The sequence below is a fragment of the Trypanosoma cruzi genome, genomic scaffold (assembly GCF_000209065.1).
Source record: "Trypanosoma cruzi strain CL Brener 1047053516551 genomic scaffold, whole genome shotgun sequence".
NCBI classification, from domain to species: Eukaryota; Euglenozoa; class Kinetoplastea; order Trypanosomatida; family Trypanosomatidae; genus Trypanosoma; species Trypanosoma cruzi.
The window spans coordinates 21,476-37,558 of NW_001849213.1; the positions used below are offsets into that span (position 1 = coordinate 21,476).

Genomic DNA, 16,083 nt, shown 5'->3' on the forward strand with positions numbered 1-16,083 from the left:
TCAGCAGCCAGAATCGCTCTCCGTCGTGTGCGAAGGCCGTCACGTGGCCGCAGTCACCGTCAATTGCTTCAAGTGCCACCGCCACAACAGGCGTCCCGCATTCCACACCATACGGCGCGTCGAACTGACCGAACTTCCGCAGGCCCTGAAGTGTCGCCACCAGGCGGGGCGCACCCTCCCCAGGATCCGCAATGAGGACACTGGCCTGACCGCGAGGAACATGCTCCCACACGTCGCGGTTCGCACGGTACACCGCGTCGTCGCAGCCAGTGATGGTGCGTTCCACCAGAATGAAATCAACTCCAGCGAGGGTGAGAAACGTGGTGTGCACGCGCACTCGGTTGTTGTGTGGGAACGCCCTGCAAAACGCCAATCGAATGCACTTCTCCTGTAGCGCGTCACGTGCCCGAGTGGCATAGCCCCTAGCGGCAGAAGCGTCCGCTACATCTCCTGAACAATCCCCGCAGCAAATGCCGCACCCATCAACGTTTTCGTAAGGTCGTGTCGCACCCCTCCTCCCTCGGAAAATCCCGCGGCCACCCTTCTCTCCCGTGGCGCGTGCCATCGTGGTGCGGCCCCCGCCCCATTGCAGCCTAATAGCTCCCTATCTACTGTTGGTCTAAAATACTTGTTGTACAACTGCAAGGGGAACACCAGGCGTTCACGTGCAGTCCAGCAGAAGCCACAGTAAACAAATATACGCGGTGGGCACCACAACAAACAACACGCCCCCACCCACAGGCATCATCTTCACGGACACCACAGTCAGCCACACCACTCCCGTTGCATGTGCGCCCTCTCGTCCCCATCATCCCTTCCTCCCTCCTGCCGGCATTCACAGAAGAATGCTGCGGATGCCGGAGAAGTGTTCCACGTCGGCATCTGTGACGCCAGCCCGCCGCGCCTGCCACCCCGACAAGAAGTGCCGCACAACGACATCCGCGGCGAGGTCCTTTACCTCGGCGCTGTTCATCTCACCCCTGCTGTACTTCGACGTCACCTCCGCGAGGAGATTGTCGTCGGGGCAGAAGAACCGAATGAGTCGGTACGCCACGTCTGCGTGCAGGTTGACACCCTCCGCACGCATGTCCTCCAACGTGCCACCCCCACCAGAGAAGGCCTTGCGCACCTTCTTCCGCACCTCCTGCTCCGTGTCGTGTAGTGTGATGACTCCGTTCCCCTCGGCGCTGCTGCTCATCTTGAACTGCGCTCCCTTCAGTGCGGGGAGGAACTTTGTGTGCAGCAGTGCGGGGGCGCAGCACTTCATACGCGGCGCGACGTTGCGTGCCAGGAGGAAAAAAGCGTCCTGATCAATTGCACAGGGAATGATGCACTTCAGCGGCGGGTCCCAGCTAGCCGTCGCAGCACACGGGGGAAGGCACTGCTAAAACACGGTGCGGCCTGCACCGCTGGAAAGGCTGCCTTTCCAACATTGTCGCTATCCTTCAGGCCAAATGCATTCCTCACAGCGCTCAGCGTCAACATGCGCTGCAACTGCACGACAGTTGGGTACATGTCCCCCATGTACATCGTGTTGCGGAATATAAATGTCTTGCGTGGATCGAAGCCAAAGGCAATGATGTCTTTTATGTTCTCCACCACCAACCCGCCCGCCCTCTCCCCGCTGACAGGAATGTCGCGGAAGAAGTGCTTCTCATCATCGGTTATCTGGATCACCAACGGAAGACCGAGCGCATCCTGCAGGTACCGCGTCAATAAAAACGGCATGACATGGCCAATGTGCATCGACTGCGCGCTCGGTCCACGACCAGTGTACAAGTACGCGCGGTGTGTCCCCGTCGCAAAGGACGCACGCACGCAGTCAATGGCGGCTCCAAAATCCCTGTGGGAGAAGACGATGCCGCGGCGGAAAAAATGGTGCAATGCCATTCGTCCCGCCTCCCCTTGTGCGGTGCTGGTTGCCTGCGCGTGCTCCCCCCTCCGTTGCATGTTTCCTCCAGCCGCTGCAGAAGGGGCTCATCAACGGGCTCCGACCTGAATCGTGTGAGGACGCGGCCATAGTCCACACCCCTCGGGCCCGTGGCGGCAACACCCCACGGCGTCACAACGTCCTCCTTGCGCTCTGTGCGGCTGGCATCATCCCCACGCGTCGTGGCACAACTTCGTCCCCCACAAACCAACGGCGCAGCAAAGCGTGAGATGCGACGCACCACAAAAGGATCCAAACGACTACTTCGCCCGTGCACCGCAGTGCCACATCGGACGGAAAACAAACAGGCAGGAGAAGAGAGGCAGGACTTCGGGACAGCACACACCACCTGATGCAGCACGAAAAAAAAAATGCACGCAGCGGGCTCCAACACCCAAGCGCTCACTTCTGCCGCAGCCAAGCCACACACGCGTAGTCCCTGCACAATCGCTGGTAATTACAAGACAATCAAATAAACACTGGCAGAAAAGAATTAATAGACAAGAACCAATGAAAACAAAAATGAACGACACTGTCGGTGCACCATACAATGACTGGCCGTGGCGCGCAGCAGCCGTGGCCCCGCGCCATCTCCCCCCGTCGGCCAGCACCGCACTCCCGCCACTTCCACGCAGCGATATACACGCAGCAGCCGCTGTGGTGGCGGATCACAGAGTGGCAAAAGAAACGAGAAAGAATTACAAAACAAACACTGTGAAGTTGGTGTAAACTAGAAAAGATAAAATAAAATTATGGACAAAACCCCACACAATCGCTGGTAATTACAAGACAATCAAATAAACACTGGCAGAAAAGAATTAATAGAAAAGCGCCAATGAAAACAAAAATGAACGACACTGTCGGTGCACCATACAATGACTGGCCGTGGCGCGCAGCAGCCGTGGCCCCGCGCCATCTCCCCCCGTCGGCTAGCACCGCACTCCCGCCACTTCCACGCAGCGATATACACGCAGCAGCCGCTGTGGTGGCGGATCACAGAGTGACAAAAGAAACGAGAAAGAATTACAAAACAAACGCTCTGAAGTTGGTGTAAACCAAAAAAGATAAAATAAAATTATGGACAAAACCCCACACAATCGCTGGTAATTACAAGACAATCAAATAAACACTGGCAGAAAAGAAAGACAATAGACAAGAACCAAAGAAAACAAAAATGAACAACACTGTCGGTGCACCATACAATGACTGGCCGTGGCGCGCAGCAGCCGTGGCCCCGCGCCATCTCCCCCCATCGGCCAGCACCGCACACAAATTTCACGTGGCGCATGTCACGGGATAGCGTGATTCACGCTCCCACGTGTAGTTGATGCATGGTCCACGAAGCTTATTGCGTTGGAGTGGGTGTCGACTGCCAGTGGCTGCGGCTGACGGTCAATGGTATCTGGGTTGCCTTCGTTGCTACCAATGATGCGTTCCCACCGCGGCGGTGCGGGTGGTCGGTACGACGACGCGCCGGCGGTGCCTGAAGCGTACGAAGATGATGTCCTGTCGTGGTGCTTCCGCAACTCTTCGTCGCTCTCCTCGTCATCGCGCAGCAGCGCATCCAGCTCGCCACGCTGCGGCTCGCGCAGTTCCTGCCAGTGGCGGTCCTCCACGTACCACACAACGACGCTGTACACAGTGGCCGCAAGCAGCACAGTCGTCAGCAGCAGCACGATAGCCGCGTACGCCCTCGCACCGCCGTCGCTCGGCGCAAGGTGGTTGGCCGCGCTGGTCAGGCACAGCGCCGCAAGGAGCACAAAGCTCGCCGCGTGCATCACCGTCAGGAAGGACGAGCGCATCATGTTCGTGAAGGCAACCACGCCCGCGCCCGCAAGCAGCACGGCAGCCATGCAGAAGTACGGGACGTGGCAGACTCCCACGGGCGGGTGCACAGCAGCAATCAGGCCCACCACACACAGCACCGACAGCTGGAACACGCACCAGTACACGTAGTTGCCCCTCATGTTCGTCAGCATGCCGCCGTACATCCGCTGCTGCGCCGCGGGGTACCAATACCCGACGGGGTACAGCAGGCGCTCGTGCAGCGGCTTCCCCGAAAACTGCCAGTACTTCGCAAAGCTCGCGCCCACGTGGCGGGCAATGAAGTAGCACACGCCAGCAGGGAACGCCACACCGTACAGCACGCCAACGACACCGATCACATAGTGCTGCACGCGGGCACCGGGCATCGCCACTGCAAACACGGAGCCGAAGAATATGCCGAGGTGCATCGCGTGAGCCACGACGTACGTCAGGCTCGGGAAGCGCATCGCCGCCCACGCAGTCGCTGCGTCCACGCCGCGCCACCGCTGGAAGGCCGCCGTCACACCGTAGTGCACGCAGCCGAACACCGCGGCGAGCAGCGCGTTGCCCACAACCATCCACAGCGGATCAAGGGCAGCGAACACCGACAGGAAGTACGGCAGCGCAACGGTGCTCGCACGCTCCTGCGCCGTGGCGCATGACATCCTCGCAAACACGCCGAGCGCCTGCATCTCCAGGACGGAGCCCAGCCCGCCGGTCACCACCACGGCAACAGCCGCCGCACCCGCAACAACGCCGGTGATCGCCGAGAGGGCGTTGGCAACGGCGGGTAGCGTGTCGGACGCGATCGTGAAAGACCCAAGCAGCACACCCTTGCAGCCGCCAAACACCGCCACAGCGTCGCAGCGAATGACTATCGTCTCGTCGGCACCAATGAAGTAACCGCGGTGCACGGGCACAGCCAGCTCCAGGACGGTGAAAGGATTCGTCGCGTTGCGCACCCACGTCGCGTTGCGCAGCATCGCTCCCCACGGACCACCAAAGCCGGTCGGCTGCGCCGTCGACACCGGCACGAAGCTCAGGTGCGTGCCGAGCTGCGGGTCGCTTGCCCAGCGGAACGGCGGCGGCAGCGCCACCATCAGCCGCGTCGGGACGGCGCTCCCACCGCCGCGAATGTCGTTCTGCGTCAGGCTCCCACCAGCCGCCGTCGTCGTCACGGTGAGTGTCGGGCACGCCACGTCGCTCCACCACGGCGTGCTGCTCACCGACAGGCTCATGCTCAGTGAATCCGATGCCGTCACTGTCGCGGTCGGCGGCTCCGTCGCCGTAACCGACGCTGCCGGGGTCGGCGTGGGCAGCAGCGTCACCGTCTCTGTCACCTGCAGCGTCTCCGTCGGTCCGTAGTTCGTTGGACTGTAGCGCGTCGCGCTCATGCCCGGCGTCCACGTTGGCGTCGGTGTCAGCGTCGCCGTCACTGTCGCCGTGTGGCTCAGCAGCGGTTTCTCGGGCGTGCGGTTGCACCCGTCCACGTGCGGCAGGTACACCGGCAGGCAGTCGAGCCCGTACCCGCCCTCAGCACAGCGGCAGCCGCACGACCCCGACATCGCCCTCGTCGCGGCAGCAAAGCAGTGCACGTCGGCGTCGCACACGCTGCACGCCACGGGGCGGAATTTCCCAATGATGCCGGCGGACCTGTAGTCGATCGGCTGCAGCGCCTGCCCGTTGAGCGTCAGGCACCCCACAACGAACTCTCGGCCGGCGCCCCCGAGCGCAACGGTGCCGTCCATCACGACGGGTCCGCTGCCAGCGTTCTTGTGAAGCGTCAGCGTGCTCTGCACAAGCTCCGCACGGCGCGGGTACGACGGCACCGACAGGAGCCTGCCACTGATGCTGTTGCCGCGCACCGACAGCCACGACCCGGACACAAACGACGCCATCTCCCGCAGCTCCAACAGCGCGCCATCCGTCAGCGCACCGGCGTTGTCATTCACTACGACGGCGGACGCGTTGGCCATCACCCCGTTGTCGAACACCAATCCATGCGCGGCGTACACCTGGCTCCCCGACACGCGCAGCACAGCGCCCTCCGACGCAACCACGCGCGCACTCGCGTACAATGCATATTCGCCACCGAACACAGCCGCGTCCAGCGCGACACCGGCACCGACGAGCTCCAGCACCGCGCCGTCCACCACCACCGTCCGCCCACCAGTCATCACCGTCACGAGGGCAACGCCGGACACAACCAGCACGGACCGCACGAGCCGCAGGCCCGACAGCACCAGCACCGGTGCGTACGGCGAGGACTGCGAGCCGGAAAGATACACAAGCGGCGTCGGCCTCGCGGAAACCAGCAGGGAGTCCGTCACCGTCAGCACGGACCCCACGGGATACGTGCCGGTCAGAACAAGCGCACCGTTCAGCGCCTCCACATCGCACACGGAGAGCTCCACCGGGCCGCTCTCGTCGCTCCCCGCAGCACCGCCCAACGCTCCACCGCCCATCACGTACAGCACGGCGCCGTTACGCAGCGACACGTTCTGCACAACGATCCGCACGCCGCCTCGCGCCATCCACGGCACGTAGAGCACAGGACTCACGCCGTCCAGCACAACGTGGCGCAGCGTCACCTCGCTCGCACCGGCAGGCACAACGAACACCGAATGCACCGTCAAGTTCTCGCGGACAAACACACTCGACGCGGTGACCGCAGCGGGCGGCAGCGCGGGAGCTCCCACAGGCACGCACGCCTCGCCGTGTCCGCTGCCGCACACGCACACGCACACACCGTCCTTAATGCTCGCCGTCGCCGTCCCGGGCGCGTAGCAGTGCGTGTCCCCGTCGCAGGCGTCGCACCCAGCAACGTCGATGCTCCCAGCGTCGCCAAAACCAGCCGCTGCATACTCCTCCGCCGTCGACAGGACTCGGCCACCAGCGTCGTTGCATGCAACCCTCAAATGCGCCCCAGCCGCAAGCGACAGGATTACCGACAGCATCCGCGGCAGCAGCGCTCGGTTGCGCACGAAGCTCAGCGTGCTCCCAGCAGCGGTCACGGCGCCAGCGGCGTGGAGCATCTCCCTCGAGACGCCGTCGTGCACGTTGCCCCTCGACAGCAGCATCGACCCGCCAGCCAGGCTCACCGTCGAATCAAACGCTACCGCGTAGTCCTCCGTCGACGAAAAGTCGCTCCGCACAAGCGCCACAGCGGAGCCCGACACGCTCACAGCCCCACGCACAGACACCGCATGCTTGCACAGCAGATAGTCGCTGTCAACAAACGCCACCACGGAGCCGCCGCTGGCCGCGACACCGCCCTCCACCGACACGCACAGCCCCAGCGCCGTCTGCACCGACAGCCCGTCCAAGTACAGCGCACCGCGCGACGACAGCGCCACGCCGCCAACCACCAACACGCCAACAGCGTCGTCGAACACAGCCGCCACCTGCGTGCGCGCAATCGTCAGCACGCTCCCCGTCAGATTCACGTTGTGCATCACGAGGCACGCGGACGCATCGCCAAGGTCGTAGGCGCCGCGGTACGCAACACGCTTCTCTGCAATCAGCACCGAGTCCACCACAGTGACGCGCGAGCCCGGCGGGTAGCGGTTCGCCACCACCATGCCGCCGCCGGAGCGCGACTCGAGCCCGCTGATCAACACATCGGCACGCTGGCCAGCAGGCGGGTCGGAACGCCACCCAACAACGTACAGACTCGCTCTGCCCACAAAAGTGCAGTTCACCAGCGTCACGTTGCGCACGCTCCCCGACATCAAGCCCACGTCCACCACGACGTCCGCCGCAAAGGTCACACCCACGTAGCACACCAACGACATCCCGAAACCGGCGTTCACATCCACATCCACACGCACGTCCTGCACGCACAATTCGGCGCCGTCAGTGCTTGAGGGCTCGGGAACAGCGACGGGCAGGCACGCATTGCCGTGGCCGCCCTCAGCGCACGTGCAGGCGCAGCCATCACTCGACGCCGTCGCCGTGTACGCAGGAAAACACGACGCCGCGAGGGTGCATGGGTCGCTGCAGTTCAGAATGGCCGCATTGTACGCGGACGGAATACTGTATTCCGCCCCATCCTTGTCGTTCACAGTGTTGCACGCGGCCACAACCGTTCCGTTTGTGAGATCGCTGGACCCTAATAATATCCAAAGCACCTTCGGCGTGCCAGTGCTGGAAATGAATTTGTTGCCGGACACAGACACCGTGGAGTTCCGTAGATTTACCCTGGGGTATGCGTAGGCAAAGGCATCCGATGGGGATTCACGGCAGAGGTTGCCGCTCAACTGCAGCCAGGAGTTGTAGTAGACATAGGAAAGAAACATTGAACGAAACACATTAAAGCTTCCCTGCATGTCATTGCCCTGAAACACAACCGCTGACCAGGACTCCACACGTAATGCCCAGAAAAATAATATGAAGTACCTCACCGGCCTCGACGCAATGTTGTCTCGGATCACCACAGCGGAGTTGTTCAATACATCCAGCGACGAGGATTGGCCAGACCCTCCAAGATATATCACCGTAGCGCCACCGTCGTCCATATGAAACATGTTGCCCATCACAGCAAACAGGGAGTGCCACGACACCCTCAGCGCAGATCCAACAACGTGAATGGCGCTTGACGATGCCGTCACGCTCTGAAACACATTGCCACTGAGCACCACCGCGGAGTCGTTGCTGACAACCAGTCCATTCATCGCTACACACGACGGGCTGTCAAGGTCCAAGCCCGACCGAGAGATCAGCCTCGTGACCGTGAAGCGGTTCCCGCTGATCGTGATGTTCGTGTGCGGTGGAAAATCACCCTCCGGGCTAAGAAGCGCGTCATCGAACGTGTTGCCGGTGACAACAATGTTCAGCGACCCCACAGCGGCGTGCGCGTTGCCCAACAGCACCAGCACGGCGCCGTCCCTCCACGTGCATCCATCAAACGTGATGTTTGCCACGTCGCCCGTCATCCCCCCAATCAGCACCGTCAGGATCATGCCGCCCCCGCTGAACGTCACGTTGCGGTAGCACAGCCACGACAGCCCGCTGCCCACTGCCTGCGCAACCTCGGGGTACACCACGTCGCTGATGCACTCTCCATTCGGCGGCGGTGACGGTGGTGCGGGCGGCGGTGGCGGTGGTGGCGGGCCAGCAGGCACAGGCGCCGGGAGACACACATCGCCGTGCCCTCCAGCAGCGCACTGGCACTTGCAGTCGCTGACCGCCGTCGTCAGCGGAGCAAAGCAGTCGCCGTCCCTCGTGCACTCCCCGCACGCAGCAACCGTCGTCACATCAGTGATGCCGTTCAGCTCCAGTTCTGCCGCCGTCGTCACCTCCCGTCCCGCAACCGTCAGACATCCGGCAACGAACCCGTAGCCGGCGTCAATCCGCGACAGCGGAGACTTAGACAACCCCGTTGAGCCCATCTTGCAGCCCGTCAGCGTCACCACACTGCTGCCATCGATGTTCACAGAAGCGTAAAAGGAAGAGTAGTAGAACATCGCACCCAATCCCACGTCGTTGTCGCGCCAATCCAACCAGCTTGAATTCCGGACGGTCCAAGAATCATATGCATAGATGGCGTAGGACACGGAGCCGCTGTTCCCCACCACGCGCAGCACGCTGTGATTCGACACGGTGAGGTCGTGGTACTGAAACAGGAAACTTGTCCCGGTGGCCATCGTATTGTTGAGCAGCGCAAAAACGGAGCGATCACTGGCAATGAGCCTATGCATGTACAACATGTATGTGTATTTATCAAAGCTGCAGTGCCGCGTGTACAGCGAGCTGCCACCCACCAGCGTCAGTGTCCCGGTCGAGTACAAACCATACCCACCATGATCCAATAAACGCGCCTTGACGTTGCTGACCAGCAGCGAGGACGCAGTCAACACGACGTCGTCCAGCATCACCACGCTCAGCCTGCTGCTTGCAGTGCCTGAAAGCTGGATATCGGAGGACTGCACCGCGTCAACCTCCGTGACGGCGATGTCGCAGTGCTGCGGGAGGGCACGTCTAAATAAAAGAACGGAGGACCGCATCACCGTCTGGCTCACGCGGATAAGGACGCCGGCCGACTTGGCCACCTCAGTGCCCCCAACAAACTGCAGCGCGGCTCCGTCACGGAATGTGCACCCAGTGAGCGTGATGTTGATGGGGAGATGCAGCGGCATACTGTTGGGAGAGAAAGTCAGCGCAGCTCCTACGCCGCTGAATGTCACACCCACGTAGCAGTGGTGCGTCTTCCACATGTTCAGCGTGAGGTTCTTCAGCGTCTGGTTCACCACGCAGCTCGTGTCGCCGTCCACGGCTCTCTCCGGCGCGGGCGGCACAACCGTGTCGGGCACCTCGAAGGGAAGACACGACGCGCCATGCCATCCGCTCTTGCAACTGCACGAGCATGAGCCGCGGTCCACCGACTCCGTCCCGGGCATGTAGCACGCCGCGTCGTCGTTGCATGTGCCGCACCCAAACACCACCACTTTCTCTGGAAACACGCCGTCGTACGACACCTCCTTCTCGCCCTGCATGTTGCACCCCACCACAAACCGCGCGGGTGACGTCACAATCAAACCCGATGAAGTAATTTTCGCAAAGCTTTTACTCGAGTCCGCCTGACGGTTGTGTGCAAGCGACACGATGGTGCCGCTGCCCGACAGTCTAATACTGTACCAGAAAGACGGCATAATGAATACTGAGGCTGCGCTCACGTTGTTGTCCTCCACACGCCACTGCGCACTACCCTGAAGAGCAACCGAGCCGTACAAATACAACAGCGCAGAATTCAGAGCCTCCGTGCTGCCAGTGAAGGTGCAGTCAGCCACCCTCAGCAGCCCCGCGGAGCTCACAGAAACCAAAGACTGAAAATAAATGCCGATGGCTGCACTCATCGTGTTGTTCTCGACGTCAATGTAGCCGCCGTTCTTCACATCAACACCGTTATAATAAACGGCCGACTCCGAGCTGTAACCGCTCTTTGTTGACTGCAGCATATTTCCCTTCATAATTATCCCGCCACCATCAACGACAACAGCAACGGGGAAATAAACTGCGTAACTCTCCCCCTCCATGTTGTTGTCGAGCAGCAGCAGCGTCGTGTTCTTACCCAAAGTAAAACTTGGAAAGTGAATGGCGTAACCCAAGTTCGTCACAAGCTTACTGCCCGCCACCAGCATCTGGGAACTCGCGCCAAAATCTCCCTCAAACTCCAGCTCACCAGAATCCAGCATCGAGGATGTCACGTTCACGTGCACGCGCGCACCACTCCCCCTGATCGACAGGCCCATGAGGACGCACTGCAGCAGCGTGATGTTGAGTGTCTGTTCAGGCGCGTTAAAGTACGACAGGTCCAGCAGAATCGCGGCGGTGAAGGTCACGTTGACGAAGCACAGACCACGCACACCGGGATCAGGATAGTCCACGGAGTTGATGCTGCCACCGTAAACGCAGCGGACCTCCGTGTCCTTCGCATCGGGGAGCGGGAGCGGCCCAAGGCCGTCCGGAACCGCAGCCGGCAGACACGTGTCACCGTGGCCGCCAGCAGCGCACACACACCCACAGCCGCGGATGCTGCTCGTCCTCGCAGCAAAGCACACGGCGCCCACGGTACACGTGCCACAGTCCAATGCCGTCACGGGTACTCCAATATTGAGCTCGCTTCTGTAATTGGTCACAGGAGATCTCTTTACCTTGTTGCACACGCCGTAGATGATCGGGCGAGAGTCGGATGGTGGTGACCAAAAACTTGTCATGTATGCAGTGATCGACGAATAGGAGCCGTAACCAAAGTCGTTGTAAAGTATTGACCACACACTCTGATCGCGGAAAGCCACGCCGTCGTATTTGTCCACGTACACAACGTAGGCGGTGCGGAACTCGTTGTCGCGGTGCACCAGCCAGCTGCCACCAGTCACAGTCAGCGTGTTTGCCATGAGCATGGCGAAGCCGAGACGGAACTCGCTGGACACAACCTGCAGCACGCTGCCGCCATCCACCGCAACGTCCCCAAACACAAGCGCGCCTTTGTAGTACTCGGTGCTCGGCACACTCCAAGAGTTGTTCTGTATGGAGAACACGGAGCCGCCGCTGACACGCAGGTCCGACGCAAGAGCGTACATCACGTGCGTCTGCGAATTGACAGCGCAGTTGTCCATGTAGAAGACGCTGGTCAGGTTCACGCCAAGGCCGTGCTCCACAAGGATCGCAGCGCACGAACCCCCGCCACACATCAGAGCCGACCGCGTCATGACAAACCGCGTCGACAGAAGCCGGACACCGTCCAGGACAAGCGCGGGGCCGTACCGGGATTCCTCGTGGTCAGGGGTCGTCGGCACGTACTGCGACCCGCCAACCGTCGCACGCAGCGTTGAGTTCGCCAGCAGCACACTCGAGTTCGGCGGCATCGCGCCATGCAGCACAATCGTGCCCTCCATCGACGTCACATTCGTCATGTTGACGAGGGCGTGGGGCATCAGGCGCGCTGTGCTCTCGCTGAGGCCGCCAATCCGCAGCTGCGCGCCGCCCACAAGCACACAGTGGCGCAGCGTCACGTTCAGCGCGTCAGCGAACGCATCCATCGAGCGCAAGTCCACCGCCACAGTGATCGGTCCGCTGAACACCACCGAGTCGAAGCACGCCGTCGCCTGCCCGCCGCCAACCGTCACGGACTCCGTCAGCGTCACGCCACTCACACAGTCCTGCGAACCACCGCCGGCCCTCGCAGGCGGCACGTCGGACGGCAGGCACGCGTCGCCCACACCGCCAGCGCGGCAGCTGCACACGCACTCGGAGAACGACGCCGTCAGCGCATCGAAGCACGCCAGCGCAGCCGCACAGCCGTCGCACGGCACCACGCTCACGGAGGACAGGCCGGCCATGCGGTAGTCGCCGCTGCTCTGCAGCACGCGGCCGCCCGCACGGTTGCACTGCACGGACACAGCGCCGCTCGCAATCGTCGGTCCGACGGCAAGCGTCGCACCAGTGGCAGCGCAGCGAGCAATAGACACGGCGCCGCCGCTCAGCGTCACACCCGACAGCGACGCCACAGACGACGCCTCGCCCACCGCCCACACGTCGTGCAGCTCCAGCCACCCGCCGGCATGGATCGTTCCACCGTCGCAGTGCACCAGCGACGACGCAGCAGACCCCTCGACGCCCACGAAGCGCAGCACCGAATCAAACACCGCGAGGCGCTCGCCAAGCACAATGCCGCCGCCGCTGCTCACAACCGAAACGTTCGTCACGGAGAACACCGAGTGGCTCCGCAGACTGAGACGTGACGAGGATGACACATTCATCGCGGACGCGTTCGGACCGCCCGACGCCTCCAGCGACACGCCGTCAAGCACCATCGCGCTCGACAGCAGGTCCACGCCGCCGCCAACGTACACCGCCGTCCCGCCCGCCTGCGACGACCTCAGCACAGTGCTGCTCACACGCAGCTGCGTCTGCAACAGCGACGTCGCGTGCAGCACAAGCGGCGACGCCACCGCGTCCGTCAGCCCGCTCAGCTGCGAGTAGCGCATCGGTCCCGCCGTCACAATCGTCGAGTCACGGACCGTCACGTTCGTGCGTGCCGGCAGGTTGTGCACAAACACGAGCGAGCAGTAGCTCCCCGACAGCCCGCTCACGCTCACCTCCAGGCTCCGGTCACTCGCCGGCTCGCCGCTGTAGCCCCGCACGTAGATCTGCGCACCGCCGTCGCACACGCAGTTCCTCAGTTCGATGCGCAGCGCGCCGGGAAGCATCGCCGCAACGTCGAACACCACAGCCACGCCGTTCGTGACGTACACGCCGTCCATCAGCACCGTGTCCACGGCGCGGCCAACCGTGATGGCTCTCTCCACCGTGCCGCCCCGCAGTCGCAACGGCACCGCATGCACCGCGGGCATCCACGCCGCAACCAGCGCCAACAGAACAAGCAGCGCCACACGCACAGTCGCAATGGCCCTGCGCCGCACGCGGTGCCGGCTGCGCGGACACGCACCCACCGCAGACCACATCCACCAACCCAACCAGGTATCAACAGGGCTGTCGTGGTGTGTCGCACTCGTCTCGTCGACCGTGCCTCCTGCTCCGCAAATCCCTTCCTACAGATGCCAAATACAGTGACCCGATTCCGCCAGGTCGTTATCCCACTGCTACTTCTACTAATAATACTACAACTGCTGCGAGTAATTACTAAAACCTTGAAACACTAGTTGTGGTGGTCAAGCCACAGTATCTCTATCTGCACGGTAAAACAAGGAAGAGGCAGCAGCAACAGTAGCCAGACACAGTAGCATGCAGCGGCACCCGGCCACATATATTCCACATCACAGCCAGCGACAAAAAGACGCGCAGACGCAGTCAGCCCAGTGATGCCATCGGCTTCCCACCGCCCGCGCAGCGCCGCACAACCGCCGTGCAGAGCGGCGGGACCCCGGCCAAGAGGCACATGACCATTGGCACCGCCCTCCTCGCCAAATGCCTCCAACACATGACGACCCCGATGCCGTGGACAACACGCAAAAGCCGAGGCAGATACACGTGGCATTGTTGCAACCGCCAGCCATCGAGCGCGTCCGTGAACGTGGTGGTGGTGGCGCGGAAGTGGGGTGGTGAGTGCGTCAGTTGCCAGTAGTCAAGGCGTCGTTTCTCGCTCACGTGGGTCGGCATTGCAGAACAAAAAGCGGCATCATGCGCGCACGGCATGCACAAGGGCAAAAGTGAGGAACAAAGAAGCACGGTGGCGGCACTCAGCCACGGGGGACAAGGGTCCACATCGACTCTGCGGTCGGTTGGCCTTCAGACGTCCGGTTTGTAATCACGCCGCCGCCGCGCAGTTCGTGTGTCTGCAGGAGACTGGGGGATGGAGGGAGGGAAGAGAGAGGCGGTGCGGCCCGCATCGGTCCCGGTTGGGTGTGACAACGGTGAGGTCATCTCGTCAGGTCGCCGGCAGCAAAGACGGTCGCCGTCAGCGGCGGTCAGTGCCTTCCTTCTCCCACCGCAGCGCCACTCCACCGACGCCGTCGCCCGCTTCCTCCCCACCGACACAACGAGGAGACAACAGCAGGAGATGCAACGCCCGCAACGATCAGGCTGCCGTAGAGTCTCGTTGCAGCCGCAATGACCAGACGAGTGGGATGCAAACAAAAAGAAAAAACAAAAAACAATTGCCCCCTCAAGCATCTCAGCACAACGTGGAAGCACAGCAGCCGGCACACAAGGCGCAACGCCGTTCAGTGGCTACCAGCACTCACCCTCGGTTACGCGGCAACGTGAAAATGAACGAGCTCCTCCCGCAAAGCCATCCCGCAACACGAGTGAGTCACACGAGCAGTCGCACAAATTAACACCACGCCACGCAAACCAGCAATCAAAGACACCGCCGGCGAAGGAAGCGATGGATGGCTGCGGCGCGCAGCCGCAATAATAAAACATGTGTCACCTTGCTTGGGGCATAGGGAAGACGTCCAATCAAAGAGGCAGGCCGATTCGCACCAGAGGGAGGTAAGAGCAAACAGAAGCAAACATTCGCCTGGGGCGATTCACCGGATCGTAAAGTTATTTACGAAAATCAAGCAATACAGTAGGAAGAGGGGTAAGTGAAAAAGCAGTGGGCTCACCACACCCTCAAGCTTTGCCCCAAGTAAGTATATGTACACATATGTATTCCGATAGCCACTCTCGTGACATGCTGCGCTCTATTCGGATTGGATACATATATACATACATATATATATTAATAACTTACGAAGTGTCAAACCTTGGGGCTCTCCAGCCACAGGACCCCACCGCAATGTGGGAATCAAAAGAGAGTGGGTGAGATGGTAAAATTAAATTTACAAAATTATCTGGCGGCTATCGGTTCCCTAATCCCCTGCAGCCGTGGTCATGCCAAAAATCATGCGGTATAAAAGTGTCGTAAAAAAGTGTATTCGTTTTATCAAAATACATATTAATTTAAATAGCCAGCCCTCCTCGCGATCATCCCCTCCACAGGCTCCTAGAAAACAACAGCGGAAGTCCATAGAACCATCACAATACTGAATGTGGGAAGCGGGGTCGCCACGGGAGTGTGGGAACGTCATGCACTACACTCGGCGATGCAGTCACAAAGCAGGTGCTTACACCACCACGGCCACCAGCACCCACGAGCCCAGCATGGGGTGGCAGAGGATGCCACTGCAGCCAGCGGCGAGCACCGCAGTGTCCCTCACGGCTACCTGAAGACAAATGTCCCGGTGACGCGTGTGCCGGCGGGGAGACTGACGACGGTGCGGCACGGGTCATCCGCATGGGAATCGTCCAGCAGCTCGTTGCTGTACACAGGCGGAACACCCGGCGCGTTCGCGATGGTGATGTGTGGATGAACATTTTCGCAGGGGAACTCTCCCTCGTTG

At 61.3% G+C, this 16,083-nt stretch overlaps 4 protein-coding genes, 2 non-coding genes and 1 pseudogene across 6 annotated transcripts, besides 3 other annotated features; all 7 read right to left on the reverse strand.

Annotated features, from left to right (window-relative positions):
* Positions 1-565, reverse strand: Tc00.1047053509963.10 (hypothetical protein, conserved; the record flags this gene model as incomplete). Its single annotated transcript, XM_803384.1, has 1 exon — positions 1-565. A coding segment is annotated over one exon (565 nt), but the record flags the coding sequence as incomplete, so codon positions are not given.
* Positions 1-16,083: a sequence feature (areas not merged during assembly with more than two copies in the genome that could not be assigned to a particular haplotype).
* On the reverse strand, positions 836-2,101 carry Tc00.1047053509963.30 (annotated as a pseudogene).
* Tc00.1047053509963.40 (dispersed gene family protein 1 (DGF-1), putative) lies at positions 3,220-13,701 on the reverse strand (the record flags this gene model as incomplete). The annotated part of the gene is made up of 1 exon (XM_803385.1): positions 3,220-13,701. The coding sequence occupies one exon, from the start codon at positions 13,699-13,701 to the stop codon at positions 3,220-3,222; it is 10,482 nt and encodes a 3,493-aa protein (XP_808478.1).
* Positions 8,803-8,847: a microsatellite.
* Positions 14,048-14,392, reverse strand: Tc00.1047053509963.51 (uncharacterized protein; the record flags this gene model as incomplete). The annotated part of the gene is made up of 1 exon (XM_803387.1): positions 14,048-14,392. The coding sequence occupies one exon, from the start codon at positions 14,390-14,392 to the stop codon at positions 14,048-14,050; it is 345 nt and encodes a 114-aa protein (XP_808480.1).
* Positions 14,307-14,382, reverse strand: Tc00.1047053509963.61. Its single transcript, XR_008255634.1, has one exon. It is a non-coding gene; the product is annotated as a C/D small nucleolar RNA (snoRNA), TB8C3C3 (small nucleolar RNA).
* Positions 14,434-14,513, reverse strand: Tc00.1047053509963.71. The gene has a single exon (XR_008255635.1). It is a non-coding gene; the product is annotated as a C/D small nucleolar RNA (snoRNA), TB8C3C2 (small nucleolar RNA).
* Positions 15,414-15,688: a mobile genetic element.
* Tc00.1047053509963.60 (hypothetical protein, conserved) lies at positions 15,719-16,083 on the reverse strand (the record flags this gene model as incomplete). Its single annotated transcript, XM_803386.1, has 1 exon — positions 15,719-16,083. A coding segment is annotated over one exon (365 nt), but the record flags the coding sequence as incomplete, so codon positions are not given.